The sequence below is a fragment of the Protomyctophum bolini genome (genome assembly GCF_963924005.1).
Source record: "Protomyctophum bolini genome assembly, chromosome: 23".
Taxonomy (NCBI): domain Eukaryota; kingdom Metazoa; phylum Chordata; class Actinopteri; order Myctophiformes; family Myctophidae; genus Protomyctophum; species Protomyctophum bolini.
In genome coordinates, this window is record NC_137884.1 from 8242365 (window position 1) to 8258616 (window position 16252).

Consider the following 16252-nt stretch of genomic DNA (forward strand, 5'->3'; position numbering starts at 1 on the left):
CCCCCAGGCTTTGATATTTTTCAAATGATTCAAAGTTGTGAATCATTCATATCAGCATAGTTTATATTATTATACAACTCAACGTGTCAGCATCAGCTGGAAATTAGTACATGGTGAACTAGAAAAAGTGTTCCCTCGGGGCACAGGTCTCCACCAGGGCAGGTCAGGTCGTGGCCTCCTGGTTGCGCTATAATAGGCCAATGTGAAAAGGGTGACATTTTTTCTTACGCCTTGGATGGCAATTGGATGATTTGAGGCATTTTGTTCCAAAAATGTGTTTTGCAAAACTCCACCTGTTGGTGACCCTATAACAGGCCAATGTGAAAAGGGTGGGATATATTCCTCAGCCTAGTAGGAAAGTCTGTGAAAGATTTCACGTAAATTGCATGCTCCGTTCATGATTTAAGGCTTTTTGTTCAAAACGGGCCAATCCTGCAAACTTTGAAAGCCAATGTTAGCTAATTACGATGGAATCTGAAATATCGGACAGATCCGTCTTGGACACATGACTATAGAGATAGTGTGTAACGATTTGTGGGATTTTATTAAAAGAAAAGTCGGCCTCCTGGTGGTGCTATAACAGGTCGTTCTGGAAATGTTAGGGCAGAGGTTCATCGTTGGCATCCAGGGAGTGTGTGTGCAAAATGCATTCGGCCTGGTGAGGACAAAACTGTTACACTGCTTTCAAAATGACCTTTCTCTCTCTCACCGCGTCCAGTTCCAGCCCCGGCCACCCATCTCTCTCTGACTCAGACCTCTTCCAGCGTTCTGAAGTTGACGTGGACGCCCCCCTCGGGTCACTGGGAGAACTACAGAGTGTTTCTCTACTACAACGGCTCCCAGGAGTTATCCAGCTCCGCACTGCACAGAGAGGCTGTGGAACACACATTCCCCGGGCTGGGTCTAGTTGCTGGGAGGCTGTATACGGCCGTGGTGAGAGTGGAGAGTGGAGGGGAGGCAACCGACACCAGCTGTCACGGTGGAATAGGTGAGGTATCAAAGTCTGCATGCATACATACACACACACACACACACACACACACGCACACGCACACGCACACGCACACGCACACGCACACACACACACACAAAGCTGGGCATAGGAAGGGCTAGCGGCCCTCAACAATATATATTACCTGTGTGCCCATGTGTGTGGCTTTAATAAGTCGAATGCTGCACTTAATTGTGTTCTCAGTCGGTGAACATCTAGCAGGTTTTCATGCATGCTCCTCCTCTGTCTGTGTTTTTCTTTTTGTTAATGCTCACAAATCAGTCATTTCACAACCCCAGTAAGTGCAGTGGAGCTCTTCAAACCGGTGGAGCTCCATTGCTAGTTTTCACTCTGCCAGTAAAAGTTGAGTGCTTTCACCTAGCATCATTCATGCATATGGTTGTGACGCTGTAATCAGAGTGGGGTGACGAAATTAAATGAACTATACCTGGTTGGATAGAACAGTTGTCAAACACTTTTCGGCCAAATCTCATTGTTCATATCATTGTTTTGTCAAGGTACAATTGTCTTTGTCTGTGTGCTCACGGCATGTGTTTGTCCCGCCCGCCCTCCCCCCCCTCTCTCTCTCTCTCCTCCCCCCCTCTCTCTCTCTCTCTCTCTCTCTCTCCAGGCCCTGGCTCGGTATTGGACCTCCACATCCGTCACTCAGACGAGACCTCGCTAAGCGCTATGTGGAGCCACGCCCCCTCTGTTTCACGAGACAGCTACTTCCTGGAGATTCGCTGCGGTAATAATATGTATTTGATGTGAAAATAACACGATGGCATGACAGGCATCACGGAACGGGGTACAGTACAGGCATCACGGAACGGGGTACAGTACAGGCATAAGTTCATGACAGGCATCACGGAACGGGGTACAGTACAGGCATAAGTTCATGACAGGCATCACGGAACGGGGTACAGTACAGGCATAAGTTCATGACAGGCATCACGGAACGGGGTACAGTACAGGCATAAGTTCAGACATGCTAACAGTCCGACAGTCATTAGTTCCGACACCCTATACCCCAAACCCTAACCTAACCCTAAACGCACACGCAACGCAACGTCAACGGGCGACTTTTCGCATGTCGGACTTTTGGTGTGTCGGATAAGCGTGCGCACCCCCACGGAATTAACCTTAATGTGTGAGGCACCCAGTGGTGGAAAAAGTACTCGCATGTTTTAAAAGTATCAATACTGCAATGTAGAAACTACTCTGTTGCAAGTTTTAAAAAAAAGAACGGAAATTCAAAAACTCTTTTGAAAATCGCATTGTGAGCTTGTAGATCTAGGGTATTTTCAAATGGCCGAACTGCAAGTAACTAGTAACTAACGTTTTCAAATTAAGTAAGTGGAATAAAAGTACAATATTTGGATCTGAGATGTAGTGTAGTAGGAATAAAAGTATTGGAAATTGCTTGGACATATTCAAGTAATTTACAAATACCTCAAAGTAAATGTACTCAGTTACTTTTACACCACTGGATGCACTGGATGTGGTTGTCATGTGCAGTTCCAATGATGTACGTCTTCCCTTTGCATTTCGGGTTTCTTCCTGGAGGATGAAATCTTGACAGTCAAACGTGCCAATGAAAAAAACATTGATATAGTGACATCACAACATCAGCCCCTTTATCATACAACAGCTGTGGGTGCGGCTTCAGGTGGATCACCATTCACCACCCATAACCACCTGACCACCCACCAGGTACCACTGTACACTAAATGGAACAGCTGAGCCTTAATTAGTTTAATCGGTAACACCTGTAAAGGAAGTATAAGCGGAACCCAGAAGTAGGAAGAGTATATTCGGTGTGCATGGAGCCCATTGTATGACGGCGTTGAATGACGTCAGCGTCTTTACCTTCTTCTTTTTTCTCCATATTCCTTGTGTATGGCAGGTAACGTTACGGTGGCGACCAGGGAGGTGGAGCCTAACATGAGGGAGTGCACGTTCAACGTGCTCACGCCCGGGAGGCTGTTCACTATCGCCGTGACGACCAGGATCGGCCCGCTCAACAGCACCGCCTCTGTGGAGGGACGGACAGGTGTGTGTGTGTGTGTGTGTGCGTGTGTGTGTGTGTGTGTGTGTGTGTGTGTGTGTGTGTGTGTGTGTGTGTGTGTGTGTGTGTGTGTGTGCTTGTGCTTGTGCGTGCGTGCATGGTTGCGCGCGTGTGTCACATAGAGTCCAATTTAGATGGACTCTATGGATTCTGGATGTGGCACAGATCTGAGTCAGGCTATGGCGTTGGCTGCCACTGTGTAAATGGGGTCTTAGTGTTGGCTATTCAAAAGAAAAATGGCAGATATACAAGCTCACAGCACGTCACTTTGTGGCGTGCTTCAAGCTTATATACATCTGCTATTCAAAAAAGGTTAAATAAAAATGGAATAATGTTGAAGAAAACGTTTGTGAACCACTGATTCATGTTGTGGTATTGCCCTCGTGTCTGGCTTAAGAAAATAGTTCAGGACGGGAACCCCTTTTGGTGTTTTAAGCATTATGTTATTGAAAAATAGCAGTGCCGCGCTACAAGCTTGTAGATCTGCTATTTTTGAAAAATCAGCTGTTAAACAAAACAATACCAATCCAAACGGTGTGTGTGTGTGTGTGTGTGTGTGTGTGTGTGTGTGTGTTTGTTCCAGTTCCCATGGCGATGAGCAGCATCACTCTGACCAACACCACAGTGGACAGCCTGCAGGCGTCATGGCAACGACCTCCTGGTGACCTGGACTCCTACGCCCTGACCTTGACCCACGACAGGTCTGTTTCTGTCTGGACATCTGTTGATTTTGACAGCGAGTTTTAGTCATAGTAAAATAAATGATAAAAATCACACCTGTGTGAAGTGAGGCACGCTAATATATTAAAGTCCAACTCATGTTGATTAGGTGATGTAGTGGTGATGTAAAACAAACGGTGCCAACACAAACATTAAACGCCATTAACAATAAAGAGACAATATGACGTCATGAGGCACATTATGGCGTAAATTTTCCCTTCATTGTCAATTTTGTGCGTTTACAAAACAACTAAAGACAAACATTAAACCTGTTTATAGGAGGGGCTATCAAAAATGATGCACAGCCTGCGTAGCTAGTTCAGGTAGCGCAGAAGATATATTAATTCACAGTGAACGTTTTTTAACTGAAATATTTGCTTCCTGGAACAACATATTTTCAGATGGGGGGTCGGCGGCCAAATACAGATAATTCCAGGGGTCCTTGACATGAATAATTTGAGAACTACTGACATAGAAACAGGTTTTATCTGTAGAATCTGGTCTCAGTTCTTATGGGTTAATTTGAGTCATCTTCTTCTTCTCGCCTCCCGTGTGTGTGCAGTGTCGGGGTCCAGAGCCACAGTGTGGCAGCCAACACCTCCTCTCTCACGCTGCTTGGCCTGACTCCTGGCTCCCTCTACAGGCTGGAGGTCAGTACTGTCAGTGGAGGAGTGAACTCCAAAAGCATCGGCCTGGAGGGACGGACCGGTGAGTGATGCGCACGCATGCACGCACGCGCACACACACACACACACACACACACACACACACACACACACACACACACACACACACGCACACGCACACGCACACGCACACGCACACGCACACACACACACACACACACACACTACTACATTGGGAGAAAATGTAATAGACTCACTGTGACAATTTACAATTCAGCAGACGCAAGAACAAAACATGGTTATACATCAAATATATACAAATAGTCATCAAGAATCAAACGTACGCTAAGAACCTAACACATCCCAGTGGAATATCTATATAATGAAACTATGCGTATACACTATCTAAATTTCATTAAATTACATAAGTTGAGCCTTTGCATATTGAACGCCTCCAAGGTCGTCGAGGCTAGTGTCAAGTGCTACGGGCTAAGACGGAGTCTGAAGAGGTGCGTTTTTAGACTACAGCGGAAGATTGAGTGAGGCTGCAGTTCTGACTGCAAGTTTGCAATATGACATTTTATTGAAGTCATCACACGTTTACACCTGGTGAAAATAATAGGAATTATTGTATCACTAGAGGATGCTGATACTGACCTATGTCGCCCTTCTTCTCGATACCTAGGGTGCCAAATCGATATTATATTGCGATTCTGTGATTCAATGATTGTTGCAATTCAATTTTACAATTTTTACTTAGCTTTTTCTTATATACTACAACATTTTAAAACAATTATAAACGATATAATCCATGAAAAGTTTAATCAATAATCATACACTTCAATGCAACCAGATCAGTCATCAGTCTTTCTGGAATAAAAAAGAAAAGAAAAGAAAAAATCTGAACTTTAAAATCGATTTTAAATATCGTGGCATTTACAAATCACGATATTTGAATTGAATTGAATAGATTTTTTTTTGCCCACCCCTAATAGGGATGTGATCAGGCGTGGCCTTAATAATATCAGGCAATGTCTTTCCTTTCATTCAGTATAGAGGGTATGCGCATGCATAAAGTGAATGGCAAATTAATTTAATGTTGTTTAAAGTCATTTAATTCAATCAAATAGGACTTTTCTCTATGGATGCATGGCCAGAAAGTAGTTTTTTTGCCACTCAGTAGGCGTTCCCGCAGAACTTCCGGGTATGATGATGACGTCACGCGCATACCCTCTGTAGATAATGTAATGTTTCATAATGTTTCAACACGGCTTATAGTCAAACACCACGTGTAAAATATCCTAGACCCCCCCCAATTAGTCTTCCTATTTATTCATGCACAAAGCTTGTTATCACAAAGGGTTAGGCTCCGTGCCCACACCCTGTGAGGGATGTGACCTCAACACACATTCCCTCACATCTATTGTAACTTAGCACAATGAGTGGCAGCTTGACCCTCACTACTGCTGCATGTTCCCAGGAGAGCCTACTCAATGCACCTTCATTTACTGTAAGTTATTACCGTAACTCTGAGAGTGTGCAAATTATCCATTTGGTTCCCCTTTGTAGTACTGTACAACTCAAACGGAGATCGTAACCCTAGAACACTATATAAACACGGGTGATTTTCCCCCCGGACAATTATATTGTAATTTTCATAATGTTGCTGATGTCCCCAGGAATGGGTGGACCAAAGGAGACGTTCCCAGCTCCATTATTATTACATTTTTTTTAGGAATAATTGTAAAATAATGCACACATTTTTTCACCGGTTTTGCCCCCCTATGATGATTTTTATGAGAAATATTTATGGAATATATTACATTACAGTTAAGTTTAGTGTGTAGAACAGCATGGTCAGCGTATGGAGCTTATAGAAAATGAATTAAATCCGCACTTCCAGTCGAGTAAGAGTCTTTATTCATAATGAATGTGCTCCGCAGCAGCAGTCAAAAGACAAAATCTGAAATTGTGTGGACAATCATCATACATCATCACATTCCAGCCAATCACAATAGGCGTCCTCAACTTTCTGTCCTCACTTTTTATCATCAGCCAATCAAATCATCGCTATATATGGGGTACACTACACACCCACACACACACAAAGCTGAGCATAGGAGGGGCTTGTGCCCCTAAAAAAAAGAAAAGAAAAAAGATTTATTCACAACCAGCAAAAACACAAAACGGCTGCAATCACACACATGCATATAATGTGATCTGTGTCTAATACATTCTCAGCAAAACAACAGACAAATCTCCCCACAGCACACACACACACACACACACACACACACACACACACACACACACACACACACACACACACACACACACACACATACTGTAAGTATGGAGAGGGCCACTATATTTCTATGTACACTCACTCCAGAGGGCCACATTGCATATTAGCCTATATTGTCGTAGACTCATAGCAAAGGATAGCTGATCTACAAGCTCAAAACAGCTTGTAGATCAGTTAATTTTTTGCTATATTTGAATAGAATTCCTGACTTAATTCCTGACTTATTTTTTGCTATTTTTGAATTGGAATCCTGAAAAGTAATTTCAAATGCATTTTAAATACGAAATACGTTGGACATGAGAAAGACAATAACATTTTAATTAAGCCACGTACTTATTTAGACTGAAGTAAATTAATGAAAGTGGGTCATGTTTGCATGTTTGGAATTGTAACAGCTGAAATCAGTAACATAATCAGTATTCTGAATCTGATATTAACCCGGGGGGGGCGCATTAACCCATTCTGGGCGGGAACCCCTTTTGGTGTTTTAAACATGATGTTATAATTTAGCTATTGAAAAATAGCAGATCTACAAGCTCACAGCGACGAGCTTGTAGGTCTGCTATTTTTGAAAAATCGTGAACATGTGGCGCAAATGTTGGTCCTTGGGCCGCCAGTTGCCGCCAGTTGCCACACACACACACACACACACACACACACACACACACACACACACACACACACACACACACACACACACACACACACACACACACACACACACACACACACACACACACACACACATACTGTAGGTACTCTATCCCATCCCCAGGAGGGGAAACGGTACAGATCAGAGATACTGTATACCTACATTGTATGAACACAAGTGAACAAGCAGAGGAAACTGTCCGTGTCGGACAACGAGGCGGCCGGTTCGTCTCTTGGGAAAACTTGACCGCAGCTGAACTTTTGGTCATAGCATCAGCTATAGCAGTATATCTATATCTGACCAGCTGACCTTTTGGTCTTAGCATCAGCTACAGTATAGCAGTATATATCTGACCAGCTGACCTTTTGGTCTTAGCATCAGCTACAGTATAGCAGTATATCCATCCATCCATCCATCATCCAAACAAAACACGCGTAACACTTCATAACCGCTAAAAAGTACTAAGTAGTTTGATCTGCATTTCTCACGTATAGATGGATACATCTGTATCATACGATCACATTCCGTGCTCAGCCAATCAGAGCATCGCAAATGTCATTCCCTGCCAGTCACTTTTGTCGTCTTCACTTTTCCGCTCTCACTTTTTTTGAGTGGTGCAACCACTCCAAGGAACAGCAATGTCCGTGTTCACATTTGTGCCTATGTGTTGGTTAATGAGCACCAGTATATGACTATGAGTACCAGTAGGGGCGATGTTGTGCCAGAAACAGAGAGAGGGATAGTGCTGCACTGTTGCCTGCTAATGAGAGAGAGAGAGAGTACCCGCTTATTGAGTACCCGGTATCAATAAGCGTTGGGCTTATCAAGCCTGTTATCGAGCATAGCGGCGTCATGTTTAAACAATCAAGACAAGAGGCGAACAAGAAATAAATCTAATCACCCACGTTGGCACAAACATGTCGGTCTAAAAGTGTATTGATACCTGCCAACCAGCGCTGCTCACGTAAACAATATTACGCTTTTTAAGTGATGGTATATACACACATTAACCAGGACCCAGTTAACCAGTTTCTTCAATATTATTTTCCAAATGTAAAAAGTTAAATTGCCTTCCGTTCCGTACTGTATGTGAAGGCCCTAGTAAAAGATACCGTTCAGAATGTTCTCCCGTCTTTCCACAAAATAATAGAAACAGCTCGAGGGTGGGCTCAAATGAGAACCCGGCTCGATAAGGCGCTCGTTTTCAATCAAAATTGACGAGCTCCATCCCTCGTTATAACCTGGTGGTTTAAATAGCCTTTTAGCCGTTCAGGTTTTACGTCTAATAGTCCCAAATATGATCAGCAGGCCAGATCCCTTAACGCACGTTCTCACATGTGTGTTCCGTGTCCTGAGTCCTGCCACGTGATGTATGGGCACGTGAATGCATGCATGTTGTCGCCTTAATTGTGTAGAAGCACGTTTGATTGACACGTGCAATGTAAGGGAGGGAGGGAGGGCGGGGTAACGGAGAGGTGTTGGTCCGCTGTGTGTTCCCGAGGTCCATGTTTATCTGATAGATGTAGAACAATAACACGGAGCTCTGTGTTCTAAATGCCAACGCCAGGCTTGGAATGTCCCACGAAACAAAAGAACGTCCCAAAGCTTCCTTCAAAGACTTCCTCTTTGTATGTATGCACGCACGCACACACACACACACACACACACACACACACACACACACACACACACACACACACACACACACACACACACACACACACACACACACACACACACACACACACACACACACACACACACACACACACACACACACACACACACACACGCGCGCGCGCGCGTGCGTCTTCCTGTCCGGAAGAAGTCGCGATGTTCCCACAGAATGTTCTGGCTATTTTCAGGACCAATTGAGGTTAGAGCGGTCCACGAGAGTGTGTGTACAGACACACACACAAGCTGCCATTGACTTATTCAGAGGTCGTGTTGCAATAATATCACATATCAGATATCAGGTTTTGGCCTGTATTTTCCACTTTTCCATCTTCATTCGATTAAGATTATGACAACATCAAAACAAACCAAATGCCCTATATGTCTTATCCTCTATACTCCCTTGTCCCTACTGTTAGACAGGTTCTTGGTTTACGTATGAACCTTGATGACTATGTCTATGCATTTGATGTATAATCATGTGTTGTTCTCGCTTACTGTAAGTCGCTCTGGTTTAAGAGCGTCTGCTCAACGCCGAAATTGTATACTTTTCTCATTCATGTCTTTCCAAATGCTCTCTCGTTCCCCTTTCTCCCCCCTCTCCCTCTCTCTCTCTCTCTCCCTCTCTCCCTCTCTCTCTCTCCATCTCTCTGCTGTCGATGGGCCCACTGCCCCCCCTCCCCTCCATCCAGTTCCGGCGGCGGTCTCCGAAGTGACGGTGGCCAACGGCGGCCGGTCGGACGCGCTGCACGCATCGTGGCGGCCGGCCCGCGGCTCGGCGGACGGCTACCTGGTGCGCCTGGTGGACGGGACTCGAACCGTGCACGCGCTGGCCGTGTCCCGCTCCTCCTCGCCGGAGTGCTCGTTCAGCTCGCTGGTGGCCGGGCGCCTGTACGCCGTCGTCATAGTGACGCGCAGCGGAGGCCTGGAGAACTCCACCGCAGTGCACGCCAGAACACGTGAGATAGGATTTTCTTTTTTTACATATAGTGGCGGAAAACTATACGTTTACTTAAAGGACAACTTTAGTTTTTTCCAACCAAGGTTCATGTTTTAGGTTGTTATTAGAGAAAGCAAAAGATGAGTGTTCAAACTGAAACATGTACCTTGGTTGGAAAAAAATAAGGTTGTCCTTTAAGTACTGTACTAAAGTACATTTTTGAGGTATTTGTATTTTACTTTGAGTCGTTTTTACTTCACTACATATCAGAGGCAAATATTGTGCTTTTACTCCACCACACTTAAACTTTAGTCACTAGTTACATTTTTAATTCTCGACTTTTACTAATAGAATACTTTTATATTGAGAATGCCACCACGGTGCATGCCAGGACACGTAAGATGGACAGGATGTGTGTGTGTGTGTGTGTGGGGGGGGGGTCAAAGGTCATAAGGCATAGGGCATACTGGTCAAAAGACATACTGGACACAGTGGTGGTGCATGTGTTTGGTCCAACATACTAACAGTCCGACAGTCATGAGTCCGACAGCCTATACCCAAAACCCAACCCTAAGCCAACCACGGGTTAGTTTTAACCTGCCGCGCTTGTCGTGAGCCACGGGTGAGCCACAGGTTAGTTTTAACCTTCCACTGGTTAGTTTTAACTTTCCACTGGTTAGTTTTAACCTTCCACTGGTTAGTTTTAACCTGCCACTGGTTAGTTTTAACCTGCAACAGGTTAGTTGTAACCTGCCACCATTTGTGGGTCACGGACCAATTTTTAGAGTAGACTAGAGTAGAGTAGACTAGAGGGGCAGGCCTAGACTAGAGTAGACTTTTTTTTGCAGAGATATGTTATTCGTTATTACTTTAGTGTTATCAACACTACGGCAAGTCATCTGCAGGGACACTACGGCTGTGGAGGTCATGCAGAGATGATGAACAGCATATCTCACAAGATGCATAAAATATGCACTTTGGAGAGACTTTTAGTGGGCGATCTGGCAATATTGTCCCGTTTGCTCAATAGTTTAAATCTTGAGAGCGTAAAATGAAACTTCCAACTCTCCTCCATTTAGCTGCAGCAGGGGACCATCTGAAACTCCTCAAGGACCACGGGTGGTTTATGTTGAATCTGTGTGATGTGTTCCGCTGCCTGTGCCTTTATTTATCTGTATTAATCTGTGTGATGTGTTCTGCTGCCGGTGCCTTTATTTATCTGTATTAATCTGTGTGATGTGTTCCGCTGCCTGTGCCTTTATTTATCTGTATTATTCTGTGTGATGTGTTCTGCTGCCTGTGCCTTTATTTATCTGTATTAATCTGTGTGATGTGTTCCGCTGCCTGTGCCTTTATTTATCTGTATTATTCTGTGTGATGTGTTCTGCTGCCTGTGCCTTTATTTATCTGTATTAATCTGTGTGATGTGTTCCGCTGCCTGTGCCTTTATTTATCTGTATTATTCTGTGTGATGTGTTCTGCTGCCTGTGCCTTTATTTATCTGTATTAATCTGTGTGATGTGTTCTGCTGCCTGTGCCTTTATTTATCTGTATTAATCTGTGTGATGTGTTCCGCTGCCTGTGCCTTTATTTATCTGTATTAATCTGTGTGATGTGTTCTGCTGCCTGTGCCTTTATTTATCTGTATTAATCTGTGTGATGTGTTCTGCTGCCGGTGCCTTTATTTATCTGTATTAATCTGTGTGATGTGTTCTGCTGCCTGTGCCTTTATTTATCTGTATTAATCTGTGTGATGTGTTCTGCTGCCGGTGCCTTTATTTATCTGTATTAATCTGTGTGATGTGTTCTGCTGCCGGTGCCTTTATTTATCTGTATTAATCTGTGTGATCCGTGTCTTCCAGAGCCTGCCAGCGTCCAGAACCCCACAGCGGTGCATTCTGCTAGAGATGACTTCCTGAAGGTACGGACGGGACCGTTCTGTTACTCCATCTATCACTCAATGGATCTCTGACCTTTATCCCTTCTTTACTAGAGACAAACTGTAGGAGAGGGAGACAGTGTAGGAGAGACAGACGGCAGGACAGCTGAGAGGGAGACAGTGTAGGAGAGACAATCTGTATGAGGGGGAGACAGTGTAGGAGAGACAGACGGCAGGACAGCTGAGAGGGAGACAGTGTAGGAGAGACAGACGGCAGGACAGCTGAGAGGGAGACAGTGTAGGAGAGACAGACGGCAGGACAGCTGAGAGGGAGACAGTGTAGGAGAGACAGACGGCAGGACAGCTGAGAGGGAGACAGTGTAGGAGAGACAGACGGCAGGACGGCTGAGAGGGAGACAGTGTTTTTGGGAATATGTCCTCGTGGTATATCGTCCCAGGGGTACATGGGGCGGCAGTTGCTCAGTGACAGTCAGAAGGTGCCGCTTGGGAACTGCAAGGTTCCCGGTTCGACACCCAGGGTTAGTGTCGAAGTGTCCTTGAGCAAGACACTGATTTGCTCCCGATGAGCAGGTTGGTGCCTTGCATTGCATTTCCCTGGAACAACATATTTTCAGATGGGGGTCGGCGGCCAAATACATGAAACGAAATGAAATGCATGAAATGGCGTCCTTGACACGAAATTGTTTGAGGACCACTGATATAGAAACACAGGTTTTTCATGAAACTGTCACAATTTGGAAGACATTTAGTAGAATCTTGTCTCAGTTTCTCAACGGGTCTAGTACACAATGTGAGCACTAGCTATATGTACTCTTTTCCCCCACCACGGGTCTCAGGTGTACTGGCGTCACGCGCCAGGCGACCTGCAGCGCTACGTGGTCGTGATCAGCTACAACCACAGCGTCCTCCAGAACCACACGGTCTCCAAAGGGAACAACGAGTGTGTGTTCTCCTCGCTGGTCCCCGGGCGCCTCTACACCGTCACCGTGGAGACCTGGAGCGGGGACCTGGTCAGCAGCCTCTCCACCGACGGACGAACCTGTGAGTCGAATTAGAACAGGGGTGGTGGGCAACTTTGACGATGGAGAGGGCCATTGTATTTCCATATACTCACTCCAGAGGGGCCACATTGCATGCATGGCGTAGCAGAAATAGCCGATCTACAAGTTCAAAGCGCGTTTTGAGAGGGTTGGCCTCTCCCTTGGTTTTGACCAGATATACTAAGCTCTTCATTTCTGACCTCTCGTTCAAAATATGAAGCTAGGGATTATTCCGCGACTTTATCGTAATGATGGCTAGGTAAGCAAGCAAAAATATGTCTCCACGCTTTTTGTCCGGAACGCCGAACGCCGATTTTTTTTTAGTTAGTTACGTGAGTAAAGTTCACTTTAAAGGACAACTTTAGTTTTTTTCAACCAAGGTCCATGTTTTAGGTTGTGATTAGAGAAAGTAAAAGATGAGTGTTCATTTCTTTTCGTGTGCTGCTTGCTTTTGTTTTAGGGATTTTAGCTGTTTTTCACAGGGGGGGGCGGAGGCATTCGAGCATGGGGCTAAATATGTATTTTTTAACAAAATCTTATAGCGATTTATTTTTTTATTATTTACTATAGTCCTACTAGACCCCAATAAATTACATATGGCCGCAAAAGATCTACACGGGATCTACTGAATGTGACAAACTGACATATTGAGCCTCTATGACACACAGTGTGGCTTCCCCCCAGTAGGCCTCCTTCATATTCAGTAGATCCTGTGATCTTTTGTGGCCAGATGTAATTTCTTGGGGTCTAATACTAAAGTTGTCCTTTTTAAGCTGCATCCAAAAAAATCCACTTTCCGTCGGTGTAAGCGTTAGGGGTAGAATAAAAATGTTTGAGGGTAGATTCATTTTTATCACTTTTTTTCACGGAACCCGAGGCTCGGCCCAGCCCGACTAATTAGCATACATTTGTGGACTCTGCCCCGGGTCGGGTATAGGGTCGGGTTCGGGCAGAATCTGAGAGCGTCGTTTGGGCAGAATTTGAGAACGTCTGCTGCTTCTTCATGTATTTATTTTGAGTGGTTGAGGTTATGTAGTATGTTGATCATAATCATTATTGTCTCGTTGTGTCTTACTGCAGTCCCAGCAGCTGTCTCCAACCTGTTGATTGGGAACGCCGCAACAGTCGATCTGACTGTCAACTGGAGCCCCGCCCCTGGAGACGTGGACCACTACGAGGTGTGTGTGTGTGTGTGTGTGTGTGTGTGTGTGTGTGTGTGTGTGTGTGTGTGTGTGTGTGTGTGTGTGTGTGTGTGCGCGCATGCGTGTGTGTGCGTGCATGCGTGTGTGTGCGTGCATGCGTGTGTGTGCGCATGCGCGTGCACGTTCGTGTGCATGTTTAGCAGATCTACAAGGCAAGCTCACAACGTGGCACGCTGCGGCTCGTTGTGAACTTGTAGATCGGCATGAAATGACTTGTCTTTTAGTTCTACTGGATCTCTTCTCCACTAGTCCCTCCCTAACATTTAGTTCTACTGGATCTCTTCTCCACTAGTCCCTCCCTAACATTTAGTTCTACTGGATCTCTTCTCCACTAGTCCCTCCCTAACATTTAGTTCTACTGGACCTCTTCTCCACTAGTCCCTCCCTAACATTTAGTTCTACTGGATCTCTTCTCCACTAGTCCCTCCCTAACATTTAGTTCTACTGGACCTCTTCTCCACTAGTCCCTCCCTAACATTTAGTTCTACTGGATCTCTTCTCCACTAGTCCCTCCCTAACATTTAGTTCTACTGGATCTCTTCTCCACTAGTCCCTCCCTAACATTTAGTTCTACTGGACCTCTTCTCCACTAGTCCCTCCCTAACATTTAGTTCTACTGGATCTCTTCTCCACTAGTCCCTCCCTAACATTTAGTTCTACTGGATCTCTTCTCCACTAGTCCCTCCCTAACATTTAGTTCTACTGGATCTCTTCTCCACTAGTCCCTCCCTAACATTTAGTTCTACTGGATCTCTTCTCCACTAGTCCCTCCCTAACATTTAGTTCTACTGGATCTCTTCTCCACTAGTCCCTCCCTAACATTTAGTTCTACTGGATCTCTTATCCACTAGTCCCTCCCTAACATTTAGTTCTACTGGATCTCTTATCCACTAGTCCCTCCCTAACATTTAGTTCTACTGGATCTCTTATCCACTAGTCCCTCCCTAACATTTTAGTCTAGTTTTTATTTGTTGACGAAATCACCAGTAGCCTATATATTTAGTTTGAGTCATCGTAGCTTAGTTTTTATGCGTGCCAGCTATTGAAAAATAGCTAAAAAAAGGTCTGCTATTTTTGAAAAATCGTGAAAATGCGCCACCAATCTTTGAATACTGTACGTATTCTTTCAGATAGAAAGTTTTTTTTTTTTTCTCGACGTCAGGCCCAAAGTGCTTTAAATGACGTTCCAGCGTTTTGTCCTTCTCTCCCTCCAGGTCACGCTCCTGTTCAACGACACGCAGGTGTTTCCTCCGGTCACCCTGGGCAACGAGGTGAGGCAGCACCGGCTGACCTCTCTGACGCCCGGGAGACTCTACAAGATCGTAGTCTCCACGTTCAGCGGACCGTACCAGAGGGCCCAGTTCATCGAGGGACGCACAGGTAGGAACTCTACCTCCACCAGAGGGCCCAGTTCATCGAGGTAGGAGCTCTAGCTCCACCAGAGGGCCCAGTCCCATCAAGGGACGCACAGGTACAGAAAGCTTGACCCGCCTGTGGTGAGTCTCGCGTCTAACGCCATGTTTTGTCCGTGCTGCTGGGTACCGTTCCGTTGTTCGATGCGATACAGAAAAGGTCTCTTTCACACTTTCACTTTCAACACGGAGTGAGAGAACTGCTTGTAGGAAAGGCCCGCTGTGATTGGTCAGTAGTCGCACCACCCACCCAGCTGCTTTGAAAACGCAGAGGTGAGGTCAGTGATGTACAGTATCAAATCGCGGTCAGAAAGCACAGGTGTGAACGACACTTGCCTATGACTTGGCCACCATCTTCCGCTTATCCATAGTCGGGTCGCGGGGGCAACAGCTCCACCAGAGAGCTCCAGACTTCCACCTCCAGAGCCACATTAGTAACTTCCTCCTGGGGGATCCCGAGGCGTTCCAAGGCCAGTGAGTCGATGTAATCCCTCCAACTGCGCCTTGGTCTGCCCCGGGGTCTCCTCCCAGTGGGAAGTGCCTCGAGGACCTCCCTAGGGAGACGCTCGAGAGGCATCCTAACCAGATGCCTGAACCACCTAAGCTGGCTCCTTTCCAAGCGAAGAAGCGACTCTACTCCGAGTCTCTCTCCGGGACTCTCTCGTGGAATTCTCTCAAATGTAATAATAGATATAAAGGGCTCAACATGGCTGACCACTTCA

The 16252-nt window shown here is 45.5% G+C and overlaps 1 protein-coding gene across 1 annotated transcript in view; it reads left to right on the forward strand.

Annotated features, from left to right (window-relative positions):
* ptprb (protein tyrosine phosphatase receptor type b) overlaps positions 1–16252 on the forward strand; it is a gene marked incomplete at its 5' end in the record, with an annotated part of 47522 nt that overhangs the window by 7889 nt on the left and 23381 nt on the right. Inside the window, 10 exons of the mRNA XM_080757009.1 lie at positions 719–988; positions 1623–1739; positions 2898–3044; positions 3643–3760; positions 4342–4487; positions 9729–9995; positions 11839–11897; positions 12713–12917; positions 13997–14094; positions 15333–15498. Coding sequence (XP_080613135.1) covers positions 719–988; positions 1623–1739; positions 2898–3044; positions 3643–3760; positions 4342–4487; positions 9729–9995; positions 11839–11897; positions 12713–12917; positions 13997–14094; positions 15333–15498 — 1593 coding nt within the window. The remainder of the gene's footprint in view (positions 1–718; positions 989–1622; positions 1740–2897; positions 3045–3642; positions 3761–4341; positions 4488–9728; positions 9996–11838; positions 11898–12712; positions 12918–13996; positions 14095–15332; positions 15499–16252) is intronic.